A 26,618-nucleotide genomic window follows, 5' to 3' on the forward strand; every position below is an offset into this window, starting at 1 on the left:
TGAGTGGACATTATAATAAACAGGTGTGACATAATAAAGAGAGCAAAATGGCTTCCGTGTGAATATGGTCAATTCGAGTGGGATATTTACGGCTAGAATTTGTCTAGGGTCAGTGTCTCCAGTCTCTCTGGGAGACAAAAGATGGGAGACTAATGTCCATTTTCTTGATTTTATTATTCTGTAATAAATGTATGCATGTAAAAAGAAATAACGAAAACAATAGAAAAACAAGAATATTATTGAAAAGACTATTTCTGACACCCCTACAGGACCATACCATCAGACAGACACCCCTACAGGACCATACCATCTCAACCCTGCAAACGTGCCTCTCAAAAAAGTACACCAGAATAGGGCTGGGCGATATGGCCAAAATCTTTATCACGATATATCACGATAAAATGTTTCATATCGTTCGATATCGATAATTATCTATATTTTAATTTAATTTTAATTATTATTTAAACAACAAATGTATGTTTATTTTGCAGCAATTCTTTGTCGTTGCCGCCATCTTTAGTGTTACAGCCGCTCACACTCCAGTTCTCAGGCTGCAGCTAGTTTTAAAGTGAAAGTACCAAAAAAAGTGGCTGTGGCTCCAGGGGAGTTGAACAGTTCTGGCTCTACTAGTTTCTTTTCTATCTTTTGGCGCTTTTTTGGTGGACAAACCACCGCACATGTGCTCCGTGACTCGCAACTGGAGACTAGCTCTGCTAGCACACATAGCCTACCGTGTACAGACGGCTTCAAACTATTTTAAATTAAAAAGCAAACAAAATAAATGGACAAGAGAAAAATAAATCTCAATTTGGTCAGTATTGTCATTTGGACAAGCAAAGCCATTACTTTAAGTTGCAGGCAAGAAAGACAAGTCTGTCCACTGTCTCTGGTTTTAAAGCTGCACTGTTGCAGGTCACAAAACATTTTTCTTTTTATTATCGATTATTAAAATATATCGTGATAATTATCGTTATTGTTTTATCGCCCAGCCCTACACCAGAATGCAGAATGCATTAAGTGTTTGACGCTCAAAACGTCCTGGGGGAGGACAACCAGAACCCATGCTTAAAGTGCGCCCCCCCCCCCCCCCCCATGTTGAAACCAAACCTACGCCCCTTGCCGGGAAGTGCCTTTCCTATCCATTAAGGTTCTGTGGTGGTGGAACAGGTGGAGGAGGTGAATAGGGGGCGGGGCCTACCTGAGAGGTTTCTTGCTCCACGTCCTTCCTGCTCCTTCTATATGAGACATTGAGGTAGACTGAGTCAAAGATCCTGAGCACGTTGGGACACACACACACACACACACACAGACAGACAGACACAGGTAAAGGCATGCACGCCTCACAGGGATGCAACCAAAACGATACACCAATACAACTCAAAGAAAAACACGAGGAGAGACATGACAGTACATCGTACTGACAATAATAAGAGGTTAGTGACACAAACAAACGCAGGCAAATCACAGGGGGGGGGGGTCCTGGAGTGTAATCCAGCGTGACGTCCATGCTGGCATGACTCTGCTCTCACCTGACACACCCGCTGGGGTGGAGATGGGGAGGAAGGGCCTCTTGAAGATGGAAGGAGAACCGCTGGAGAACACAAGAGAAACGACCGTCGGGTTAAAATGCAGTTACTGCTCATTTACTGCAATGCATCGAGGGCGAGGGAGGAGAGGCAGGGTGGCCTAGAGGTAAAGAGACCGGCCAATAACCTGAAAGGCCGCTGGTTCGATCCCCGGCCCCCCGACAGGAGGGCGTGTTTCAGCTATGAGCTGGTGACTGAAGGGTGGCTGGTATTACATCTACAGTGCCTACCATCCTGCCTAAGAGCAAGGCACTGAACCCCCCAAAACTCCAGGGGCGCTGCACTGTGCTCTGATGAAATGCACATGTGTGAGGGACTGTGTGTATGTATGTAACCAGGAGGGATATGAGGACTGTGTGTATGTGTAACTAGGAGGGGTATGAGGACTGTGTGTATGTATGTAACTAGGAGGGGTATGAGGACTGTGTGTATGTGTAACTAGGAGGGGTATGAGGACTGTGTGTATGTGTAACCAGGAGGGGTATGAGGACTGTGTGTATGTGTAACTAGGAGGGGTATGAGGACTGTGTGTATGTATAACTAGGAGGGGTATGAGGACTGTGTGTATGTGTAACCAGGAGGGGTATGAGGTCTGTGTGTATGTATAACTAGGAGGGGTATGAGGACTGTGTGTATGTGTAACCAGGAGGGGTATGAGGACTGTGTGTATGTGTAACCAGGAGGGGTATGAGGTCTGTGTGTATGTATAACTAGGAGGGGTATGAGGACTGTGTGTATGTGTAACCAGGAGGGGTATGAGGACTGTGTGTATGTGTAACCAGGAGGGGTATGAGGTCTGTGTGTATGTATAACTAGGAGGGGTATGAGGACTGTGTGTATGTGTAACCAGGAGGGGTATGAGGTCTGTGTGTATGTGTAACTAGGAGGGGTATGAGGACTGTGTGTATGTATAACTAGGAGGGGTATGAGGACTGTGTGTATGTGTAACTAGGAGGGGTATGAGGACTGTGTGTATGTGTAACTAGGAGGGGTATGAGGACTGTGTGTATGTATGTAACCAGGAGGGATATGAGCACTGTGTGTATGTGTAACTAGGAGGGGTATGAGGACTGTGTGTATGTGTAACTAGGAGGGGTATGAGGACTGTGTGTATGTATGTAACCAGGAGGGATATGAGCACTGTGTGTATGTGTAACTAGGAGGGGTATGAGGACTGTGTGTATGTATGTAACCAGGAGGGATATGAGCACTGTGTGTATGTGTAACTAGGAGGGGTATGAGGACTGTGTGCATGTGTAACTAGGAGGGGTATGAGGACTGTGTGTATGTGTAACTAGGAGGGGTATGAGGACTGTGTGTATGTATGTAACCAGGAGGGATATGAGCACTGTGTGTATGTATTAGTGATGCACCGATGTGAAAATTGTAGCCGATACCGATATTAATATTGCTGTTCTGTCCGATACCGATATTTACCGATGTCAATATCTCTGTATAGAAAACACTTTTTTATGATAATCAAATAAAGAGCTATTTTCCAAAACGCATATTTTTTTTTTACTTTTGTAACTTATTTTCAGAAATGACTGATATTTTGAAACTATTTAAGGCCAAAACATGTTTAAAAAAAAAAGATAAAAAAAAAAGAAAAAAGGTTATATCGGCCCTATCTTGATATCGGACCGATACCGATGTGTAAAAAAAACTGCCATATCGGCCGATATATCGTGCATCACTAGTATGTATGTAACCAGGAGGGATATGAGGACTGTGTGTAACTAGGAGGGATATAAGGTCTGTGTGTATGTCTAACTAGGAGGGATATGAGGACTGTGTGTAACTAGGAGGGATATAAGGTCTGTGTCTAACTAGGAGGGATATAAGGTCTGTGTGTATGTCTAACTAGGAGGGATATGAGGACTGTGTGTATGTCTAACTAGGAGGGATATGAGGACTGTGTGTAACTAGGAGGGATATAAGGTCTGTGTGTATGTCTAACTAGGAGGGATATGAGGACTGTGTGTGTGTAACTAGGAGGGATATGGGAAAAGTCAAATTTCAATTGCCTTGTGTGCATTGACAATAAAATCATCTTCCACTACCTGCTCTGAGCGAGGAAGAGCGCTACTGTACCCATTACAGCTCAGAATGAGGAAGAGCGCTACTGTACCTGTTACAGCTCACACTGTTCTGCGTCATTGGTGTGGTGTCATCTGGAATAAAAAAGGAAAACTCAGCGTTGAACCTCATCACATCGTTACCAGACACAATATCCAAATGGCATCCATGTGCTCTACCACACATTACAAGTTGTGTTCACGTGCCCACGGTATTCCGAATAACAGCTCATCATAACCCAGGAAGGCCTTGGGTCAGGATGAGGTGTTTATGCGTGGGTCGTTTGGCAGAGGAAAGAAACAGCTGCGAGGATTAAGAAAAGGGGGCGGAGTTTGAGGTCAATTACGTGTCTCTATAACAAGATCGCCTGCATACATAAGTGAAGACATCAAAACCCAATAGTAAATGGGATAAGATGTCTACATGCTTTAGTACTTTTTGGGTGGCCTAGAGGTAAAGAGGCTGGCCAGTAACCGAAAGGTCGCTGGTTCAATCCCCGCCACTGACAGGAGGGTGTATTCCAGCTGTGAGCTGGTGACTGGTATTACATCTACAGTGCCCACCATCTCTGTGCCCTTGAGCAAGGCAGTGAACCACAAAATTGCTGCACTGCAGGTGACCCTGCACTCTGACCTCTCTGATGAAATGCATTATGTGTGGGGGACTGTGTGTATGTGTAACTAGGAGGGCTATGGGGACTGTGTGTATGTGTAACTAGGAGGGATATGAGGACTGTGTGTATGTGTAACTAGGAGGGATATGAGGACTGTGTGTATGTGTAACTAGGAGGGATATGGGGACTGTGTGTGTGTGTAACTAGGAGGGATATGAGGACTGTGTGTATGTGTAACTAGGAGGGATATGAGGACTGTGTGTATGTGTAACTAGGAGGGATATGAGGACTGTGTGTATGTGTAACTAGGAGGGATATGAGGACTGTGTGTATGTGTAACTAGGAGGGATATGAGGACTGTGTGTATGTGTAACTAGGAGGGATATGAGGACTGTGTGTATGTGTAACTATGAGGGATATGAGGACTGTGTGTATGTGTAACTATGAGGGATATGGGGACTGTGTGTGTGTGTAACTAGGAGGGATAAGAGGACTGTGTGTATGTGTAACTATGAGGGATATGGGGACTGTGTGTGTGTAACTAGGAGGGATATGAGGACTGTGTGTATGTGTAACTAGGAGGGATATGGGGACTGTGTGTGTGTGTAACTAGGAGGGATATGCGAAAAGACCAACTTAAATTGCCTTGTGTATTTTGACAATAAAGTCATCTTCTTCGTATCTTGGCCAATATCAGCATATGCCAGCTATCACATTGTAATCTCTCATAGGTGGGCCATAAGCGTACCTCAGCTGTGGTAAACAGGAGGGGATATGTGCCTACTCAAAAACGGAAGAGAGTATCCTAAATTACACTGTATAATACGCACTCACATTCACACAAGACGGTAAAGACGGTCACGCTCACCTGCTGCATCTATTGGCTGAACAAACTCTGGCCTTCGTACCTCGAACCAGTTGAGAAGCTCCGCTAAGAAGCTCAGCCAGTTGAACTAAAATAGGTCCCACAGAAGAACGCATCAGGAAGGATGAGGACAACAAGTGACACAACATTAAGACGTGTCGACTCAGTGGTTAAAAGGTGCTGTAAGCTGTATTTTCTTTTGTTAAAATAAGTGTTAAATAGCTCTTAAATAGCGGCCATCACTGATATAGAGTGTCTGGTCAGAAAATACAGGTCTCCCAGTCCCTCTCCTCTGCAGTAAACAGAAGCGGAGAGGGACTGGGAGACCCATGTTGCTGACCAGGCACTCTATAATCAAGTGATGGCTGTCGGAATGTAGAGCTATTATATTTACATGTAGATTTTAACAAACTAAAAAACACCACTTAACCCTTTCACTGCCACACGACAGAAGGTTAACCCTTTACTATCACACAACCGACGGCGATGCTCCGCGGAGCTAATGATGCTAATGATGGAGCATCGCCGTCGGTTGTGTGATAGTAAAGGGCTAACCTTCTGTATTGTCACAGTGGAAGGGCGAACCGGCTGTCGTGTGGCAGTGAAAGGGTTAAGAGCACCTTTAATTATCTTATTTACAAGGGGTGTGTGTGTGTGTGTGTGTGTGTGTGTGTGTGTGTGTGTGTGTGTGGGGGGGGGGGGGTACCTGAAGCTCCTGTGGGGCGTAGAGCATGTCCTCCAGGGTCAGAGGACAACAACTCTTTAAGCAGCTGTCGCAGAACTCCCGGATGAACTGCAGGTTGTACAAGCTGTCTGCCGTAGACATGGACTCCTTCATACACACATCTAACACACAGAGGACGGACAGTAAGTCAGGTAGCGTTCAGTTATTGCATCGAGTGTAGGGCTGCACGATTTTGGGAAATAATCTAATTGCGATTTTTCTGACAGATATTGCGACTGCGATAAAATTTGCGGTTATAATATTTTTTTTTAAGCATCCCCACAGAGGTTTATTGTAAAATGCGGCTTGCATCTGGCCTACGCGGTGGGTCTTTTCAGGACACCGAGCCTGAAAATGTTTCTTTTTACCTGGGAATCGATACCGGTACCCAACGGTACCTTTTTTTTCTGTACTTTACTCTCCCTCTCTGAAGTCTAAACTTCACAACACACAATCTAAAACCCCTTACCTCCCTCTCCCAAACCGAACTCAATTTCCTGGTTAAATAAATGTAAAAAGCCCTAATTGAGTGCTGCCCTAATTGAGTGCTGATGCTTCTCTGGCCATCAGAACACTGAACACTGAACTCTCCACTCACAAGTACACATGAGCGCACACACACACACACACACACACACACACACACACACACACACACTCATGCGGCAACCGCTACAACAACCACTTAAACAAAATGTCACTTTAAAAAATAGAAAGTCACTTTAAAGGAAGGAGGTACTAATAGTATAGTTTAGATACATTAAGAGTTAAAATTGTAAATTGTATATTGTATAGTAGTGTATATAGGAACCAGTTTCTCAGGAACTTAGCATGTCTTTTTTTTTACCATGCATATCTTGTGTCTTACCTATTATATTTTTTCTATATATATATATATATATATTTTTTATTTTTTTTTCCCTATGCCTATTTTTATTATTGTATTTTGCATAATCAATGCGGGCATGACCACCCACATTTGACTGTATGCCCTGGTATGTATGTGACAAATAAACCTCTTGATTCTTCTTGATTCTTATAGCACTGTGGGTTACAACCATTGCTGGTACCTTCGAGTCTTAGCAGGTCAGGGCAATAGTAGTGTATAACAGCAGCAACGGCGCAGCCATTGGATAAATCTTTGACTTCATTCACCACAGGGAACATTGGCTTCTGTTTGGATTGCTTATCCTTCCTGTAGCGGAGCTGAGAGAGAGAGAGAGAGACAGAGAGAGAGACATTTAATGACAGTTGCAAAAAGAAAGAAAATAAATCACAGTTGCATCTGGATAAACACTTCATGAAAGCACGTGACGCGGAAGACACGTTAAAAAGGAATTCTAGCAAAAAAATATAATGTTTTGGAAAAAAGAGAAGCGATAAGGACCATGCTGATGTGAGGGGGAAGTAATGTACACAGGCAGGCGGGTGGCAGACGCTAGGGGAGTGACTTAATGAGAGGGGAGGCGGAGAGGACGACTGTGAAAGTGGGACAGCTGAAAGTCTCAGAGGAGAGAGAGAGGGGGAGAGAGATAGAGTAATGAAACCCCTTTAACAGGTAGAACGACAAAACATAAAGACACACAGCTCCCCGTGTCACATTGTGTGTCAACACTGACCAGCCGACTGGAGGTCTGCTTTTAAAAAGGAATACCTTTGACATTTTCAATCTTTTAATTGGTTATTTTTTTAGAACCAATGTCACATTGAGGCAAAAATTATATATATATATACGTCCTTCAGTTACCCTAAAATGGCTTCTTAGCCTCGTTCACATTCTTTATTGACTCTAAGGGAGAGAACGGCTTGCGGGTAAGTCAAGTGTTCCTTTATTAATCGCCTTGGGGAAATTCAAGCGTCATAGCAGCATTGGGGGGGGGGGGTACAGGTAGGATAGGTAGTAATAATAATAGAACATAGAACAGAGTGCAAGTAGTAATGATAATAGTGATAACAGTACCGGTAGTAGTACTAGGATTGTAACTGAGTGGCAGGATTCAATCAGACAGTAGTAATAGTGATGATGATATACATGGTCCAAACCATAGTAACACACTGCACGCACCAGATTATAGATGTTCCACAAATAAGGGAAGGATTCAAATAGAGCTGCATAGAGTTCAGGGGTTTATTTCAAAGTAGGTCTACAGATGCCAGTGTCTTTTCTCCTTTTCTGTGTTTTATTTCAAAGTAGGTCTACACATGGTAGTCTTTTTTCAAAGTGGACTACTTTTTTTTTTATAAATGTTCCACAAATAAGGGAAGGACTCAAATATACCTGAATAGTTCAGGGTTTTATTTCAAAGTCGGTCTACAGACACCAGTGTTTAGTCTCCTCTTCTGTGTTTTATTTAAAAATAAGTCTACACAGCCAGTATTTTTTCTCCTCTTCATAAGAGTTTGAGGTTTTCCTTAGTTATAACAGGTAAAAACAATAAATAAATAAAAAGTAAATTTTTTTCTTTTTGTTGCTTTATAATTCCATTAATGCAACACACTGTGTGCTATAAGTATAAAGTATAATAAATTGCAAATTACTTTGGGTATGCAATTGTCAGGCGTTTTATGCTAAATATGGGGTATGCTTGGGGATATATAAAACGTTACACTGTGTTATCTTCATTTTAAGGGTAAATAGATTGTGCGGCTCGCAAGCCGCATGTGGCTCTTTGCCCGCCAATGTGTGGCTCTTCCATCCATAAAAAGAAAATATAAGAAAATTATAATATTTTTTTTTTTTATGTCATAAGGACATAGAATAAACATTTACATATATTTTTTTAAATGGTCCATTTGCATGTTCTTGGTATCTGAATCTAGGGACATCTATGGATCTCAGGGAATGTATTCCCAGTGTCAGAAATATTGTGTCTGTTACTAGGCTTGAGTAAATTGTAATGAACCAAAGAAGAATATCAATTATATAAAAAAAAAAAAAAAAAAAACATTATCTTTGACTGTGAATAACACCATGCTAAAATGTACCAGACCTGAAAAATCTAAGCAAATGAATAAAGGGAAGATGATTAAACAGAAGGTTTTGTAGATACAGTACTGAATTCTGCCATCTTTTTTATAATGTAAATTTCTCCATTTTTCATCATATTGCAACACCGTTTTTTGCTAGACATTCACAGAAAGGTAGAGAAACTAACTGCGTTCTGTTTTATGGCAATAACATTCAGGTTTGTGGGAGATAATCCCAAAAAATTATTGACAGGGGCTGGCGTGAGCTGGGTAAGGTAGTTTTTTTTTATTCGAAAGCCCTGAGTCTCTTCCTTTAAAAGACTACACTCACTTTTGGCTGCTCCACTTCCTCCTGTCAATATGCGCCGGTTTCCGACTCAATGCCCTGAGATTTCTATAATCTTATATTTCACTAATAACAGTTAAAATCATTGGTAAACAAACGTAATGCTGAAAATATACACTTTTACTGTATATCTCGGGCTTAAGCGGTTAACCCTGTGGGGCCCAAATTAAAAAGACATTAGCAACTTCAGAGGCCAGAGGGTGGGACATACAGTATAAACACATTTACTATCCAATAGCATTGTGAGGCTGAACAACAGGACCAATTGACTATACATATGCTTAACATTTTTTAAATAAACATTACAGACTTTTTTTTTTTTTTTTTTTTTAATGGCTAAACGTGATTTTATAATTTTGCAACCGTGGGTCTCACATGGTACTTTTAACCCTGTGAGGCCCAAATAAAAAAGACATTAGCAACTTCAGAGGCCAGAGGGTGAGACCTATATACACATGAAGGGTGCCGTGACTGAAAAAAAGTTGAGAAACGCTGGTATATGGTGTGGCTCTTTGTGGTACCACAGTAATTTTTGTGGCTCTTAGTCTCTGACTGGTTGTCCACCCCTGTAATAGTATATACTGCAAATATAGTTTAATATAATATACAAATTAATTATAATAATATGATTATATAATATAATATGATATAACGTACAATACACATACAGTATCATAAGTATTTTTTTTAAAAGCTCTTCTTCCCTTCTGTACCTATCAAATTGATTTTTTTTGTCTAGATTTGAATTGATTTATGTTTTCACAATATTTTTGTTCATCCTCTAGTCTAGCCCATTCCACAGGGTGGCTCCGTAAGAGGAGATGCACATTATTTTCAGGTTGGTTTTCATCACAGGTTTTTTGAAGTTCAATGGTCCTCTGAGGTTGTATCTCCCCTCTTTATCCAGATATGTGCTTCTTACATTTACAGGTAATATTTCTTGCTTTGTACATAACTTGCAGAGTTTTAAAGTTTACCATATCAATGAACTTCAAAATGTGTGATTGTAGAAACAGTGTGTGTGTGTGGTCCCGATATCCTGCATTGTTTATTACTCTTATTGCTCTTTTTTGTAGGATAGTCAATGTATTTATGGTTGTTTTGTATGCGTTACCCCATACCTCCGATAAACAGTGTTTATTATTAAGAGTTAGACAGTCCTAACAGTGTTTATTATTAAGAGTCAGACAGTCCTAACAGTGTTTATTATTAAGAGTCAGACAGTCCTAACAGTGTTTATTATTAAGAGTCAGATAGTCCTAACAAGTCAGATAGTCCTAACAGTGTTTATTATTAAACACTTTGGCTGCCGGAAAACGCCTAAACACGTCATTCCCGGCCATGCTCAAGTTGCCGAAGACGCTTTACAGCGTCTTTAATATCAATATTTCAAAAATCTGGGATTGGATTCATATTTCCCCTCCGCTGGCCTGAGATCCACCAGGAGGACCCACTGAGCTCTCTGGCGGTTCAGGAGCGCCATCTGGTGGCCGATCGGCGCAATCGCTTAACAGGAAGTGCCGTAGAGGTTGTGCTGGTCGGCCGTATTACTTCCGGGCACTCGCTATAGGTCCCGAGGCTCGATCTCGACACACTACATAGCGATTGATTGCCAATAACTCGATAAACAACATGATTTGGACGTATATACCATTATACAAGCTGGAGATGGACCGGGTAAATCGACATCCCATAATGGTAAAATGTCTACTCTACGATGATCGCCCAACGGCGCGCGGAGACTGGGGTGAGTTTTAGCGTGTAAAATTACCGTCTTCGATACTAACTGCTATTATCAACATTTGACCCACATTAGATGATTGGTAGAACGCTGCCCACGGAATTATAAACGCCCCCTAGGCCATCCGGTCAACATCAGATGACGTGTAGTAACTTCTAGAAGTACGTCTAGTTGGAATTTTTTATATTGCGCTGATTGCCATAAAACTGTATTGCATCATCAATATAATGTATTTGGGGCTATAGATCACGTTCTGGAGAAAGCTGCAGAAAGAGATGAAAACATACTTATACATTAGACCATACTTTACTATGAATATGTGAATGAAAAAGTTTAACGTTGCTACACAATGAACAATACATATAGGACTTTGAATGGGCCCTAATAATGGCAATGTAGCAATAGAATTTAAAAAGTTATAGCCCTGCAAAGAAGGGGACTTTCTCTATAGACAAATAGAGCCGGCAACCTACGGTTGATAATGAATTTAACCCATGGCAGCCAAAGTGTTAAGAGTCAGATAGTCCAAGCGGTGGGGGGGCGTAGCGGAGATTGCGCTTGTCACCAATGCAAGAGGCTGCGGTCTCGACTCCCGGAGTCAGCATTGCCCTGCGGCTTGGGCCGGTCGTCATACTAACTCGTTTGGCTGAGTTAGGGGGAGGGAAGTCGTGGGTGGTAATCTGGCGTTGTGGACAGCGACGCCTACAGGTCAGGTCTGGGCGCCTGCTCAGCGAAAGGCAGGAAATGGTGAAGGCAGCGTGACCTCCCACGCATTACGCTTCACCAATGAGAGTCCTCGCTGCCAGGTGAAAAAAGAGCCACTGGCTGTCTCCACATGTGTCGGAGGAAGCATGTGGTGGACTTCAGGGTTCCCTTGTACCGACCAGTAGGAGGAACATGCGCACAACAACCAGGTAGGGGAATTGGCATAACGACTAAATTTGGATGGGGAGAAAAATAGAAAATCAGGCGGAGAAAAAGATAAAAAAAATAAAAAAAATAGTCAGACAGTCCTAACAGTGTTATTAAGAGTCAGATAGAGTAGCAGTTCTCAAGTTCACCAGCCGTTAGTTCTCCAGCAAAAGAAGGTAGCTGTACTCCGAGTCCACGGTTTCAAAGCCGATAATGTTACCACAACAGAAACATTCTCTCCTAATTGTGACGAGTCTGGCCAAGTTTCAAAATGTCAAAGTGTCCATTCAACCCCCTCCGTAGCCATTTTACACACACACAAGGTTGTACATGTTAATTCCAGGCCTGGATAGGTGCGATTCATCCATGCAGCACTTTAACGTCAACGACAACAACAATACCTCGCCCCTCCCTCCCTCCCTGCCCTGTGACATCACAACAGAGACAAGACACATGCAGCTCAGTCCCGACTAGAGAGCATTCAGGATGGGAGGGAGGCACGCACACACATGCGCACACACATGCACACACACACACAAGCATTCTCACACCAGCAGATGTGGAAAGAAAACGGAAACAGACCTGCCCATTAGAAACTGTCAGAGAGAGAATGAAGATGGAGTGAAGGAGAGGAAAGGAGAGAACTTACAGGAACAAGCTTCCAATACCAGCGAGTAGGACACTGTCGGAGAGGAGGAGGAGGAAGGGAGAGAGAGAGGAGAGAGAGAGAGAGAGAGAGAGAGAGAGAGAGAGAGAGAGGATAGGAGAGGAATTAAAGCCACAGTACAGAGGAAGACTCGCAGGAAAGAGACGGAGGGGGTTGTTCCATCGTTGTTTACACAGAGAAGCCTCCCGTTTCCTGGTGCGCCCGACAAATACGTACGAGGAATTGCGCGTGCAGCGCGTCGAGGGTGGTCGGCAAGACGGCGGCGGTGCCGAGGAGTATGAATACTTGATAAGCTCGATGCCCCGTACGTAATGTGCTTGTTCAAGGTGAACGTTTTGAAACGGTATGATCCCAGAGAGATTATCATGTGCTGTCTATCAGACAAGCACTATAGCAAGTTGCTCTCAGGGAAAAAATATATTGCTTGTCTTGTTTTTTTAACCTTATTTATGTATTATTATTTTATTTTTAATTTGAGATGTTATGATATTGTAAGAAAGGGACAGGACTAGATAAGCTGTGCTTCCTTCGGCCCCTCCTCCAACTCATCCTCATTTGTTTTTCTACGGATGAAGACGGACTCGTTTGTTTACGTTAAAATTTTGTGATTTGTATGTTAGCTGTCGAGATAAATACGGATCAGATCAAATCAAATCAAAAGAGGTGTGTGTATGGGGTACGGCGTGTGCCAAGCGGGGGGGGGGTGTATATACTGGACGTGTAATGGAAAACTCACAGAGGGTTGCACAGGTTGGGGCTCTGCGTTGACCTGAGATGAATCACTCTGGGCTCCTTCGGTGCGTTCTCTCAGCCTCTGGTTTAACTGAGGGGCGGAGAGCATGAGGGCAGAGTGTGGTGAATATGTTGCCCTGCAGAAGCTAACTGCAGTAACTATAGTGCCCTGTAGAAGCTAACTGCAGTAACTATACTGTCCTGTAGAAGCTAACTGCAGTAACTATAGTGCCCTGTAGAAGCTAACTGCAGTAACTATACTGCCCTGTAGAAGCTAACCACAGTAACGATACTGCCCTGCAGAAGCTAACCACAGTAACTATACTGCCCTGCAGAAGCTAACCGCAGTAACTATACTGTCCTGCAGAAGCTAACCACAGTAACTATACTGCCCTGCAGAAGCTAACCACAGTATCTATACTGTCCTGTAGAAGCTAACCACAGTAACTATACTGCCCTGTAGAAGCTAACCACAGTAACTATACTGCCCTGTAGAAGCTAACCGCAGTAACTATACTGTCCTGTAGAAGCTAACCACAGTATCTATACTGTCCTGCAGAAGCTAACCGCAGTAACTATACTGCCCTGCAGAAGCTAACCACAGTAACTACACTGTCCTGTAGAAGCTAACCACAGTATCTATACTGTCCTGCAGAAGCTAACCACAGTAACTATACTGTCCTGCAGAAGCTAAGCGCAGTAACTATACTGTCCTGCAGAAGCTAAGCGCAGTAACTATACTGTCCTGCAGAAGCTAACCACAGTAACTATACTGTCCTGCAGAAGCTAAGCGCAGTAACTATACTGTCCTGCAGAAGCTAACCACAGTATCTATACTGTCCTGCAGAAGCTAACCACAGTAACTATACTGTCCTGTAGAAGCTAACCACAGTAACTATACTGTCCTACAGAAGCTAACCGCAGTAACTATACTGTCCTGCAGAAGCTAACCACAGTAACTATACTGTCCTACAGAAGCTAACCACAGTAACTACACTGCCCTGCAGAAGCTAACCACAGTAACTACACTGCCCTGCAGAAGCTAACCACAGTAACTATACTGCCCTGCAGAAGCTAACCGCAGTAACTATACTGTCCTGCAGAAGCTAACCGCAGTAACTATACTGTCCTGCAGAAGCTAACCGCAGTAACTACACTGTCCTGCAGAAGCTAACCGCAGTAACTATACTGCCCTGCAGAAGCTAACCACAGTAACTATACTGTCCTGTAGAAGCTAACCGCAGTAACTACACTGCCCTGCAGAAGCTAACCACAGTAACTACACTGCCCTGTAGAAGCTAACCACAGTAACGATACTGCCCTGCAGAAGCTAACCGCAGTAACTATACTGTCCTGCAGAAGCTAACCACAGTAACAATACTGCCCTGCAGAAGCTAACCACAGTAACTACACTGCCCTGTAGAAGCTAACCACAGTAACAATACTGCCCTGCAGAAGCTAACCACAGTAACTATACTGCCCTGCAGAAGCTAACCACAGTAACTATACGGTCCTGTAGAAGCTAACCACAGTAACTATACTGTCCTGTAGAAGCTAACCACAGTAACTATACTGTCCTGCAGAAGCTAACCACAGTAACTATACTGCAGAAGCTAACCACAGTAACTATACTGCCCTGCAGAAGCTAACCACAGTAACTACACTGCCCTGCAGAAGCTAACCGCAGTAACTATACTGCCCTGCAGAAGCTAACCACAGTAACTATACGGTCCTGTAGAAGCTAACCACAGTAACTATACTGTCCTGCAGAAGCTAACCGCAGTAACTACACTGTCCTGTAGAAGCTAACCGCAGTAACTATACTGTCCTGTAGAAGCTAACCACAGTAACTATACTGTCCTGTAGAAGCTAACCACAGTAACTATACTGTCCTGTAGAAGCTAACCACAGTAACTATACTGTCCTGTAGAAGCTAAGCGCAGTAACTATACTGCCCTGCAGAAGCTAACCACATATACTGTCCTGCAGAAGCTAACCGCAGTAACTACACTGCCCTGCAGAAGCTAACCACAGTAACTATACTGTCCTACAGAAGCTAACCACAGTAACTATACTGTCCTGTAGAAGCTAAGCGCAGTAACTATACTGTCCTGTAGAAGCTAACCACATATACTGTCCTGCAGAAGCTAACCGCAGTAACTACACTGCCCTGCAGAAGCTAACCACAGTAACTATACTGTCCTACAGAAGCTAACCACAGTAACTATACTGTCCTGTAGAAGCTAACCACAGTAACTATACTGTCCTGTAGAAGCTAACCACAGTAACTATACTGCCCTGCAGAAGCTAACCACAGTAACTACACTGTCCTGTAGAAGCTAACCGCAGTAACTACAATGTCCTGCAGAAGCTAACCACAGTAACTATGCAAAAAGTGAAATTGAGAACAATTGCTTTAGAGTTATTTGACTATCCAGTGATTTTGTAGTTACTGCAATTCTTTATACCCTTTTAATTTAAACAAGAGCAAGATTGAACTCCAACTTTGTAAAATTATTCTGCAGGGCAGTGCGACGGCATTAAAGTAAAACAAAAAACAAACGTTGATTCATTTTGCACATAAGCTCACACACAAAATCTCAAAACTGTTTTGCACACATTCATTTAGTTTGACAGTAACTGAGAGTCAACGAGTTTGAATACGGCCACCGGTGATCGGGAACATTGAATCCTCGTGTCGCGTTAATCACAGCTCAATGAAATGATATGGTAGCAGAGAAGACAAGACATTGCTGTTTTTTCATCTACATCCTTTCACGGTGCCGTAATTAACACAAGACAAGGACACGAACAGTGCTGTACATCAGAGAACGCGTTCAGTGTTGTGCCCTCATGCATTTAAACATGTACATTAAGTGACTTGTTCTTGTTTCACGGTGTGAAACAAGAGCTGCCACTCTGTGTGGAATGAATGACCTCGTGCGTTAAAAAGTGCATCCGACAAAAGGTGCTTTAAAGAAACAACTGAAGCGGTGGATCATTTAGGATCAGCCTGGCTCTTGTCTTGATTTACGTCTTTGTCTGTATTATAGTGGCCATTATTTTATTTTGCGTTTGATTCTCGAGTTGATTTTAAGTTATTTGTTGTTAACACGACACCATATTGTATCGATTATTACTAAAAGATTTGCACTATACCTCTCTACCTCATTTTAGCATTTTGTACTTTTTGTTTTGTATATTGTATATTTTGTATAGCGTTGTCTTTATTCTTTTTACTGCATGAAGCACAATCTCAAGAGGCTCATACAGAACCAAGCATTTCACTGTAATGTACACGTACCCGTTATGTGACAAATAAAACAAAACTTGAAACTGGTTATTCTCTCTTCTTTGATTCGCTCTTCTTTTAAAAATTATTATTCTTATTTCAAAGTGTCAACTATTTGTGTGCGTGTGAGGGAGTGTGTGTGTATTTTTAAAGCCACTTTTTATTCTCCCTTTCTTTGTGTTCGACTTGGGTGTGTTTTTTTTTGTTTTTTTTACCAACCTTTTTGTTAAATCTTCAGAAATATTAATTACGTATGCATGTATGTTTTTGTGTTGTTCTACGGGGACCCCAGGAATAATAATAATAATAATAATAATAATAATAATAATAATAATAATAATAATAAATAATAATAATAATAATACATCTATTTTATATAGCGCTTTTCCAGGTGCTCAAAGACGCTTCACATGGGCAGGAGAGACAAACTATGGCAAAACAAAAAAACAGAACAAAACAGAACAAAAATAATACATGACAAAATAAAATAAAACCGACAGAATTAGAGGTCAAAAGCAAATAGCTCTTGCCTATAATAGGCGACAGCTAACGGGGATCCGAATAAACAACAAACACCACTAGGTGAGTGATGTCACGGAGGAGAGCTGGCGGTGCTGCTCACCTCGTTGACCCAGTGCAGGAGAGCCTCCTCGGCACCCACCGCCATCAGGGAGTCCATCATGGCCAAGTGAGCACTCTGCGCCAATCAGAGAGGAGATAGAGAGAGAGAGAGAGAGAGAGAGAGAGAGAGATGAGGACCAGGCCAGGGTCAGGGAGCAGTCACACGGACAGACACCCGTGAGACGTCTACACAGCATCAATCAATTACGGCTAACGCAATTTAAGGACCCGCGCTGTGGCGGGGGCACGGCCCGGTGCTAATGCAGCAGGGAGCAGGAAGGGATCACCGACTGCTGTAGGACCTTTGGTTATTTACGGCCAGCGGCCACTAGGGGTCTCCAGGGGGTCAGCTCTGAGTCAGCAGAAACACTTGACAACATGGGAGCCGGTGTAGTAGCAGGTGAGCCCATGGCACATGTATCGGTGACTCGTGTGTCTGTGTGTATGTGGGCGTGTCTTTCTTTCCCTCTACCTCTCTCTCTGCTCTCTCTCTCTACCCGTCTCTCTCAATTCAATATGCTTTATTGGCATGAATGTAACAAAGACAATATTGTTGCCAAAGCATAAAAGAAAAAGGTACAATCAATAAAATATCAGAAAAGATTTGCTCTGTGTGTGTGCATGCGTGTGTGTGTGTGTGTGTGTGTGTGTGTGTGTGTGTGTGTGTGTGTGTGTGTGTGTGTGTGAACTTTGGACGCATATTTGTACAGTCAAGCATCAATACATGACCAATACAGGACGATAACCCAGACATTCCACTCCTAGTGACTTTTACTCCCTTCTATCTGCCTCCTCTCTGCTTCCTCTCTCTCCTTCCTCCTCCTCTTCTACCGTCCACTGACTTATGTTATGGCTGTATGACTCACGCGTGATGAGCAGCAGAATACAGTGGAGGTGCTGCAACCAGCTCACTAGGGAGCACTGCAGGGAGAGCTGTGCACTCACTTTCAGAGACAGACGGCCCACATCTGTGTTGCAGTTTGTGTGTGTGTGTGTGTGTGTGTGTGTGTGTGTGTGTGTGTGTGTGTGTGTGTGTGTGTGTGTGTGTGTGTTCGTGTGTGTGTGTTCGTGTGTGTGTGTGTGTGAGGCGCAACAAACACTGGTATTTGTTCATTTTTAAAGCCCTTGTTGGTAAGCTACCTCCTTATACTATATCATCATTTTGGAACCTATGGAACCCGTTGTAGTGACTAGCTGGTCCTTAAGGTCCCCATGAAACAGCTAGCAGAATGCTATTTGATTCCACATATTTATGCGTTTCCTGTAAAAACAGGAAGCTAGGGAGAGACTTAGTGGTGGATATTGATTGGTGTGTTTAGAGTAGCCAATAGTGCTGCTGAATGTGCATTACGGTCGACCCATTAGCTAGCAAGCTAATGTTAGCAACATAGGTTAGCGACATTAGATACATTAGTAATGTTAGGTGGCAAGCTAACATTGAACATTTGTTCAATTTAGTTAAAGAGGCAACAACCTCTTTACGCCCTACCCACAGCCGTAAAAGAATGTGAATCAATACCCTCAAAACCGCTCTCAAAGAGCACCTACGGGTGGCTGCAATTAGAAACTGGCCCCATTAAATGTCCAAACCCCCAACCCCACCCAACCCCCTCCAATGTACAGTTTCTTCCCCTTCGAATGTATATATTTTTCTTTTAAGATCTCTCTCTTAAACAGTACTGTATATTGTGCATATGTCTTGTATGTCATAAATGTCTTGATGAAACAGTACTGTATATTGTGCATAATGTCATAAATGTCTTGATGAATTGAAAATGGGGGACCCTGATGTAAAGAAGACGAAAGTCTTTTTCTGGTCTGCATCCCCTTAACAATTGTGTGTATTGAGCCGTACTGTATTGTACCCATTCTGCAATCTGTTAATAAAGTTTTCAATCAATCAATCAAAGACGTGCTAGCTCAGTTACAATGTGCTGTAAATGTCTTTCTAGAAAGCATTTTATTGGAGGCAAAAATAGTATACTCCCCCCATGTGCTGGATGACTCATCAACATTCTTTTTAGTTTTCCAGGAAATTACAAACATCTATTTTGATTTCATGGGGCCTTTAAGGTGCCCCGAGTTTTCTCTGAACAGGGTAAATATGCATTTTGCTATGATGCCCCTTTAGCTCATGGAATGAACTCCCAACAGTCCTTAATTAAAGCTCGAGTTGTACGTGTTTTAATTGATTTGTTATCCTTGCTCTTCTTGCCTCGTCTTGTTGTCTTATTGTTGCGATTCTATATGCTTTTTTCCATTTTGCTTATTTCTGTATGTACTGTACACTCGACGCGACTGTAAATGAGGGAACCCTCAGTTACCTTTCAAGTTTAAATAAAGGTTTGAAATGTGCGTGCATGATGTACGGGTGTAAGAACCACAATATGGTTGTAAAACAATATAAAAAGGCGCTAGCGAGCAAGCGTTGGAGTCACGCTCTGCTGAAATTTGTTTTAGAAGTTACTTTTAATCTTGCATGTTAGGATTAGGGATGGGACCGAATATTCGAAAATTTGAAGTCATTTCTGTTATTAAGATCGATCATTTTATTTTTTTTTACAATCGAATATTCGTTTTGTAAATTTTTTATATATATGTATATATATTTTAATGCATTTTTTTTGTTGTTGAAGCAAACACTTATTTAATTCCTTTTTATATTTAGAGGCAGCCTAATTTTCATAGCCTAATTGATTAAAAAGATGCACATGCTACCGTTTGTTTGTTTATTAAAACCGGTTGATAGGCCAATGCAATGCTGTTATTATAGGCTACAATGGTGACTGGTGTCATTTTGATTTATTGTCGGTCAGCTGATTAAAAAAAATAAAATGTATATATATATATATATATATATATATTTTTTTTTTATATAATCTTTTCGCGAATATTCGATATTATGAAACACAAATTTTCAAATAGCACTTTTGCTAGAAAGTCCCATCCGTAGTTAGGATTTCCTTCAGATTCATTCTGGCACCGGTGTATGACCATGGGGTTAAACATTTTTAAATCGGCTATTCTGAAATCCCAAATGATCTAGGTTAGAGTCATATCCCCAAAATGAACTCATATTTGAATACCCCATTAAAAACACATAATTTAGACACCTTGCATGATAGGATTTCCTTCAGATTCATGTTGGCACCCATGTCTGGCCAAGGGGTTAAAAACTCACCCAACTCACAACAAATATAGGATTATTTTATAGACGTATTATTAGGGAGGACCGATACGAAAGAGCAGAGTACCGAACCTCAAGGAACCCACCGCCGCCCGGCCGACAACGTGACACGGCGGATTTGAAGGCCGAGATTCTATCCTCGCTCGAGACGGATCTTGCGTCTCTTTTCGAAACAGAGGCGAAATCACCATTAGTGATGGAATTTGAGGGGATTAAATCCGAGCTGCAAGCTGAAGGTCGCTAATAAATACTGTATTACTTCGCTCGGATCTTGAATTACTTCGCTCGGATCTCGATATGATAAGAAATCAACCGTGTTCGAAATGGAATGCTCAGCATGTTCAAATGATCAAATCAAAACAAATCACAGTGCCGAATTTCTTATCTTATGTCAGCACTCTACAGACTACCGTGAGCAAACGCCAATCTTTCTCTGGTCTGCATCCCCTTAACAATTGTGTGTATTGAGCCGTACTGTATTGTACCCATTCTGCAATCTGTTAATAAAGTTTTCAATCAATCAAAGCGGTGACCAGCCGGCAGAGAAAGTGTCTGGACACGGAGGGGAGACTGCGGACATGGTGGCAGAAGATCCAGGCTACAGTTCTGCAGCCTCCGTGTCCAAACTGCTGAAGGAAACCCTAGACCTGGACAAGGAGGTCCCGGTTAGATAGATCTCACCGCAGTTTACAGCCAAAGAGACAGGGTGGCAAACCCTGCGCTATTGTAGCAGTGCTGCATTGTCCTCTAGAGTGTTCCCAAATTCTTGTTAAATGGATCAGTGTGGCTATTATATCAGCTGATCGACCCAGGTACTCTCGACTAGATGGAACACAACTTGAATGTGACCCGCCAAGGGGAAAGGGGTCTCCGACATTGTGAATAGACTGGAATGTCTGTTATTGATTTAGGACTGTCATCTCACACCCTTGGTGAGTAACTAAACAAGTCCCTTATTTGTTCATAATGTAGCTATTCCATCTTTTCTTGTACAGCATATTTTCTTTATTAAAAAAGGTTTCTCATGTTGTCTTAATCCTCCCACCCCCACAAAAAAAATAACGTGTCCAAAGGAAGCAACAGTTGTGATTGGAGGATCAGGAAAAGAAGACGGGGTTTGAGGTCGATTACAAGAGTTTCATTGGACTAGCGGTTGTGTACATACAATTGTTGACCATTTCACTCCTGATCTTCCGACTCGCTGACGTCACGGTTTTCAACATAACTAAATGTTATGCTTATTGAACGACGGCTGTCTGGATCACTCCTGCAGTGCAGACCCAGAATCTTTGAAACTTTCACCATTGGGTAATTTTGCATCTAATCTATATATATATATATATATATATATATATATATATATATATATATATATATATATATATAGAGAAAGAGAAAGAGAGAGAGATATAAGGAACCTTGGTTGCATAACAGTTACAATCAAAGATATGTTCCTTGGCTTTATGCACACACATTTGTGTCTCTGCGGTGTGCTTATCCACATATGGTTGTGGGGTAGATAGAATATAACTTGACGTACACATTTATATTGGCATGTTTATGGGTGGATATGTATGCTCGTCAGAGTAGGCCTGGCTGGGTAAATGGTGCATTTATATAGTGCTTTTTACCAAAGCGATTTACAATTTTTGTTCCTCACATTCACACAGACGGCGGAGGCAACCATGCAAAGTGCCAACCTGCTCATCGGGAGCAATTAGGGGTTAAGGGGGTCTTGCTTCGACACACTGCCCAGGAGGAGCGGGAATTGAACCGGGAACCTTCCAATTATCAGACGACCGCTCTTAATTTACACTCCTCCTACTTGCTTTCATCCTTTAACAATCAAATTTGTATGACCCTTCCTCCCTTTACTATTTTTTAAGTACACAAGGAATCTAGGTTGCATAACTAGTCATAGTCAAAGATAGAGCCTATATGATGTTCCTTGCCTTTAACACTTTAATCGCCGGAAACGCTGTAACTCGTCATTGCCCGCCATGCTCATTCTGCCGAAGACGCCGTAACACGTCTTTGATATCAATATTTCAAAAATCTGTGATCGAAATCATATTTCTCCTCCGGGGACCTGAGATATACTGCTGATCTCCACTCAACTCTCTAACGGTTCAAGAGCGCCATCTGGTGGCCGATCGGCAGATCGGCCAACAGGAAGTGACGCGCCAAACAGGAAGTGCTCATGCATATTTCGTCCGGGCACTCGCGATCGTTAGCCGGACTCCATCTCGACACACTGGATAATCAATCACTCGCCCTAACTCAATAAACAACGTTATTTGGACGTATATAGTATTATACAACCTGGAAATGGTTCATCTAGATCAACATCCCATAATCGAAAACGGTCTACTCCAAGCTGATCGTCCAACGGCGCGAGGAAGATACGGTAAGATCCAGCGTTATTTTCTAACGTGTTCCATATAAACTGCTCTGATGATCATATGACCCACACTAGGTGAATGATATAACGTTGCCCACGGAATTATAAACGACCCCCCGCCCATCCGGTCAACATCAGATGATACAAAGTAACTTCTAGAAGTACCTCCAGTTGAAATTTTTTATCTGGCACCGATCGCTACCAAACTGTATTTGATCATCAATATAATGCATTTGGGGCTATAAATCAAGTTCTGGAGAAAACGGCAGAAAACGATAAAAACATACTTATACTTTAGACCATATTTTAGTATGAATATGTGAATGAAAAAGTATAACGTTGCTACACCCTGAACAATGGATATAGGACATTGAATGGGCCATAATAATGTCGATTTAGCAATAGAATTTAAAAAGTTATAGCCCTGCAAAGAAGGGGAACTTCTCCATAGACAAATAGAGCTGGCTAGGGATGGTAAATTATGAATTTAACCATGGCGATCAAAGTGTTAACCTAGAAGTTAATTATTTGTTCTCCCCTGTCCACAAAAGTTACTCAACATACTTTTTCTTAGATAAGAAATGACTACCTTCCCCTTCCCCAAGCATAGCTGTCTCTTAATGACACGGTACAGACAGGATGTTAATTGAGAACTAGTTGTAAAATATATCTGCATATCTGTACTGTCTTGATTTTGTGCTGAATAAAAAAAAAATTTGAACTGAAGAAATGACTACCTTCTACAAAATAATGTGACTATCAGGCAATAGTAATAATATCAGGCCATGCACCACTTCTGATGATTATCAGTTTATATCTGCAGAATTAACCAAATGTCTAGAACACAACCAGACCCCGGGGATGTCTTCATTGACAGTTTGGGAAACAATGGAAGCTGTATTTGAGAGGGCAGATTATATCATACAATGTTCAGCTGCAGGAAACACAAATAGAACATCTTGTGAAACAAACTAATGATATTCTACATAGAGACAGAATAATATCTCACTCCCCTTCATCTGATCTCTACAAACAACCTCTGGTCCTTCAGACAGAGTTTAATGTCTCATCAACCGGGCCATCATGCTGAGAATCTTATTAACAAATCAAAGTACAGAATTTATGAATTTGGAGAAGAAGCAGGGAAGACTCATCAATTGCATAAAAAATTGAAAATAGTCTATTCAAGATTAAAGACGAATATGGAGCTACACAAATAGAATATTCCAAAATCAGTGATTCAGTACATTATTCACAATTGTACACTTCAGAGTCATGTAACAATGAGTCTTCTCATTTTTTTTTTTTTTAAATTGATCTTTTTCCCCCTCCATTTTCCTCAGATTTTTCTCCCATCCCAATGTTAGTCGTATGCCAATTCCCAATCCCCTTCCTGGTCGCTGCGCACTTACCCCCCACAGTCAGATCATCTGGGAGAGTGGAGGCTATCACGTGCTTCCTCCGACACACGTCCAGCCAATCACAGCTTCTTTTCACCTGGCAGCGCGGATCCTCCCTGAGAGGGCGTAGCGTGTGGAAGGATCACACTATCCCACTCAGGTCTTATCCGCGCTTAGCAGGCGCCCCGACCGAACTGTAGGAGTCGCTGTTTACAACGACCCGGACCCACCCCACCAGCTTCTCCCACCCTCTAATACCGCCAATTGTATTAGTGTGAACGGCCAGCCAAGCTGGTGACAACCCCGGAGCTGTGAGCTGGATTCGAACAGGCGAATCCAGCTCACAGCTCCGGGGGTTGGTGATGAACACAATCTCCGCTACGCCACCTAACCGCCTCTGGTCTCATTCTTTTGATGATTTAAGAATTCCTACAATAGATGAAATCACTGCTGCAGAACTAGAGGGTCCTCTCTCTGTAGGGAGAGGGACCCTGTCAGACCCCCGCCCCCTTCGGACGGGCGTCCCCCAGGGCTTGGTCCTTGGACCCCTCCTCTTCTCCCTCTATAATGTTACCCAAATCTCTGGGTAACATTATCACGCCTCATGCCTTCTCGTATCACTGCTATGCCGATGATACTCAACTCTTCCTCTCCTTTCCACCCTCAGATATCCATGTGTCTGAGCGGATCTCGGCCTGTCTGTCCGATATCTCCGCCTGGATGACGACCAACCACCTCAAACTGAACCTAAGCAAAACAGGATTGCTTCACCTGCCGGCCAAATCCTCCCCGCTGACCGACCTTTCCATAACAGAACCTTGGTGTTGTCCTTGACGACTGCCTGCACTTCTCTGCTCACATCGCAGCAAGAACCAGAACCTGCATATCTACCGATCACTGCCACCAAGCCTCTTCAACTAATTCAGAACGCAGCCGCCCACCTGATCTACAAGATACCAAAGTCAGCCCATGTTACCCCACTTCTTAGGGACCCGGCACTGGCTCCCCATTGCTGCACGAATTAGCTTCAAGGTCCTCGACCTGGCATATGGTCAATGGTCTCCAACCACACACCCTCAAGACCCCTACGCTCTACATCCTCTGGCCGCCTCGGACCCACTCCTATCCTTGCTCCGGGAGGGTCATCCTCGGACTTCTATTCTCGGACTTCCCACCACAGACTGCCAAAACCCGACCAATCTTTCGCCATTGACTAAAAACACACTTCTGTAATCAATATCTCAAATTGAAAAAAAATTTATAATAACCCTCTTACTGTTCTCTATCATGCACTCTTCTTTTATTTAATTCTTTTTAATATGTTTTTGTAGATTTGTATTGGTTTGTACTACCGGGCAGTCCGGTAGAGAGAGAGAGGGAGAGGAGGAAATGGGAGACCGAGCAGGGGAAGACATTCGGCAAAGGACGCCGGGTCCGGGAGTCGAACCCAGGTCGGCCGTTTCGCGACGCAGCGCGTTACATGGTGTGCTACTAGAGCACCCCTATCATGCACTCTTCTATACTAATATGTCTTCACAACTATGCACTCAACACTGCACCACCCAAGTTTCAGCACTGTTTGATGAACATTGTTACTCAGCTGAAAGAGTTGTACCCTTCCTCCTGTTGACTTGTCGTACAGACCATCGACCATTGCAATCAAGTCTATGCAATATGGGAAATTGCGGAGGCCTGATGGATTTTGAAGCTTATATACATTTTATATCATTGATCCTCCAAAAGAACCTACTTGAATGCAGCTCCAATCCCTATATCCATTTCGAATGTTGACAGTACATTTCTAGATAAAATGCTAGCTCATAGTCTCATTGCAGTGCATCCCCATCTTATTTTTACAAAAACATTATTCCTCAAATATGGAATCAAAATAATTCACAAGAACCTATTGCAGACATCGTCAGGAGGGTGGACTAGGCTCACCTAATCTTTGTTATTATTATTGGGCAGAATGTCACGTTATATATACTAGATGAATGTCACCGCAGACACTGCCCCTAAACGGTTAGAAGATAAAACTTAATACCATTATAAGGTATTATATAGTCTCTTCTTACTTCCGAGTGTCAACAGTCTCTACTGAATCACACAACATCAACATTTTAGTTATCTAGACTAAATAGGTATCCGGATGGCGTCCCTCGCAAAGGGAACGAATCTAGGAGGCCAGAGTGTTGAACTTTAGGCGCCAGAAAAGACATAGGCCATGGGAGATAACCAAAGGCCGACTTTCAGGGTGATAACGAGGGTGATATCAGGCCAGGGAAAGAGAGGACCTGCGCTCTTCGGTAAGGTAGCTCCCAGATAAAGGATCCAGAGAGAACCTTGGAGCAGCCTAATCCGTTTGTAACCATGTTGATGTTTATGCCAATGTCATAGAGAGAATACCGGGAGCCGGTGTGTCGCATATTGAATCTCAAGGGGAGATTTAATTTGAGTGACATTTCTTCATCAACAAATCACAACA

The 26,618-nt window shown here is 42.6% G+C and overlaps 1 protein-coding gene across 3 annotated transcripts in view; it reads right to left on the reverse strand.

Annotated features, from left to right (window-relative positions):
- Positions 1–26,618, reverse strand: part of camsap3 (calmodulin regulated spectrin-associated protein family, member 3) — a 94,524-nt gene that overhangs the window by 19,776 nt on the left and 48,130 nt on the right. For 2 of the 3 annotated variants that reach the window (XM_084328943.1, XM_084328942.1), the window contains exons 3-10: positions 17,147–17,221; positions 13,237–13,323; positions 6,938–7,073; positions 5,850–5,989; positions 5,147–5,231; positions 3,718–3,760; positions 1,530–1,591; positions 1,199–1,271 (exon numbers count right to left, since the gene is read on the reverse strand). In XM_084328943.1, coding sequence (XP_084185069.1) covers positions 1,199–1,271; positions 1,530–1,591; positions 3,718–3,760; positions 5,147–5,231; positions 5,850–5,989; positions 6,938–7,073; positions 13,237–13,323; positions 17,147–17,221 — 701 coding nt within the window. The remainder of the gene's footprint in view (positions 1–1,198; positions 1,272–1,529; positions 1,592–3,717; positions 3,761–5,146; positions 5,232–5,849; positions 5,990–6,937; positions 7,074–13,236; positions 13,324–17,146; positions 17,222–26,618) is intronic. The other variant, XM_084328944.1, reaches the window with a different exon arrangement.

Source organism: Notolepis coatsorum, assembly GCF_963971535.1.
Source record: "Notolepis coatsorum genome assembly, chromosome: 14".
Classification (NCBI taxonomy): domain Eukaryota; kingdom Metazoa; phylum Chordata; class Actinopteri; order Aulopiformes; family Paralepididae; genus Notolepis; species Notolepis coatsorum.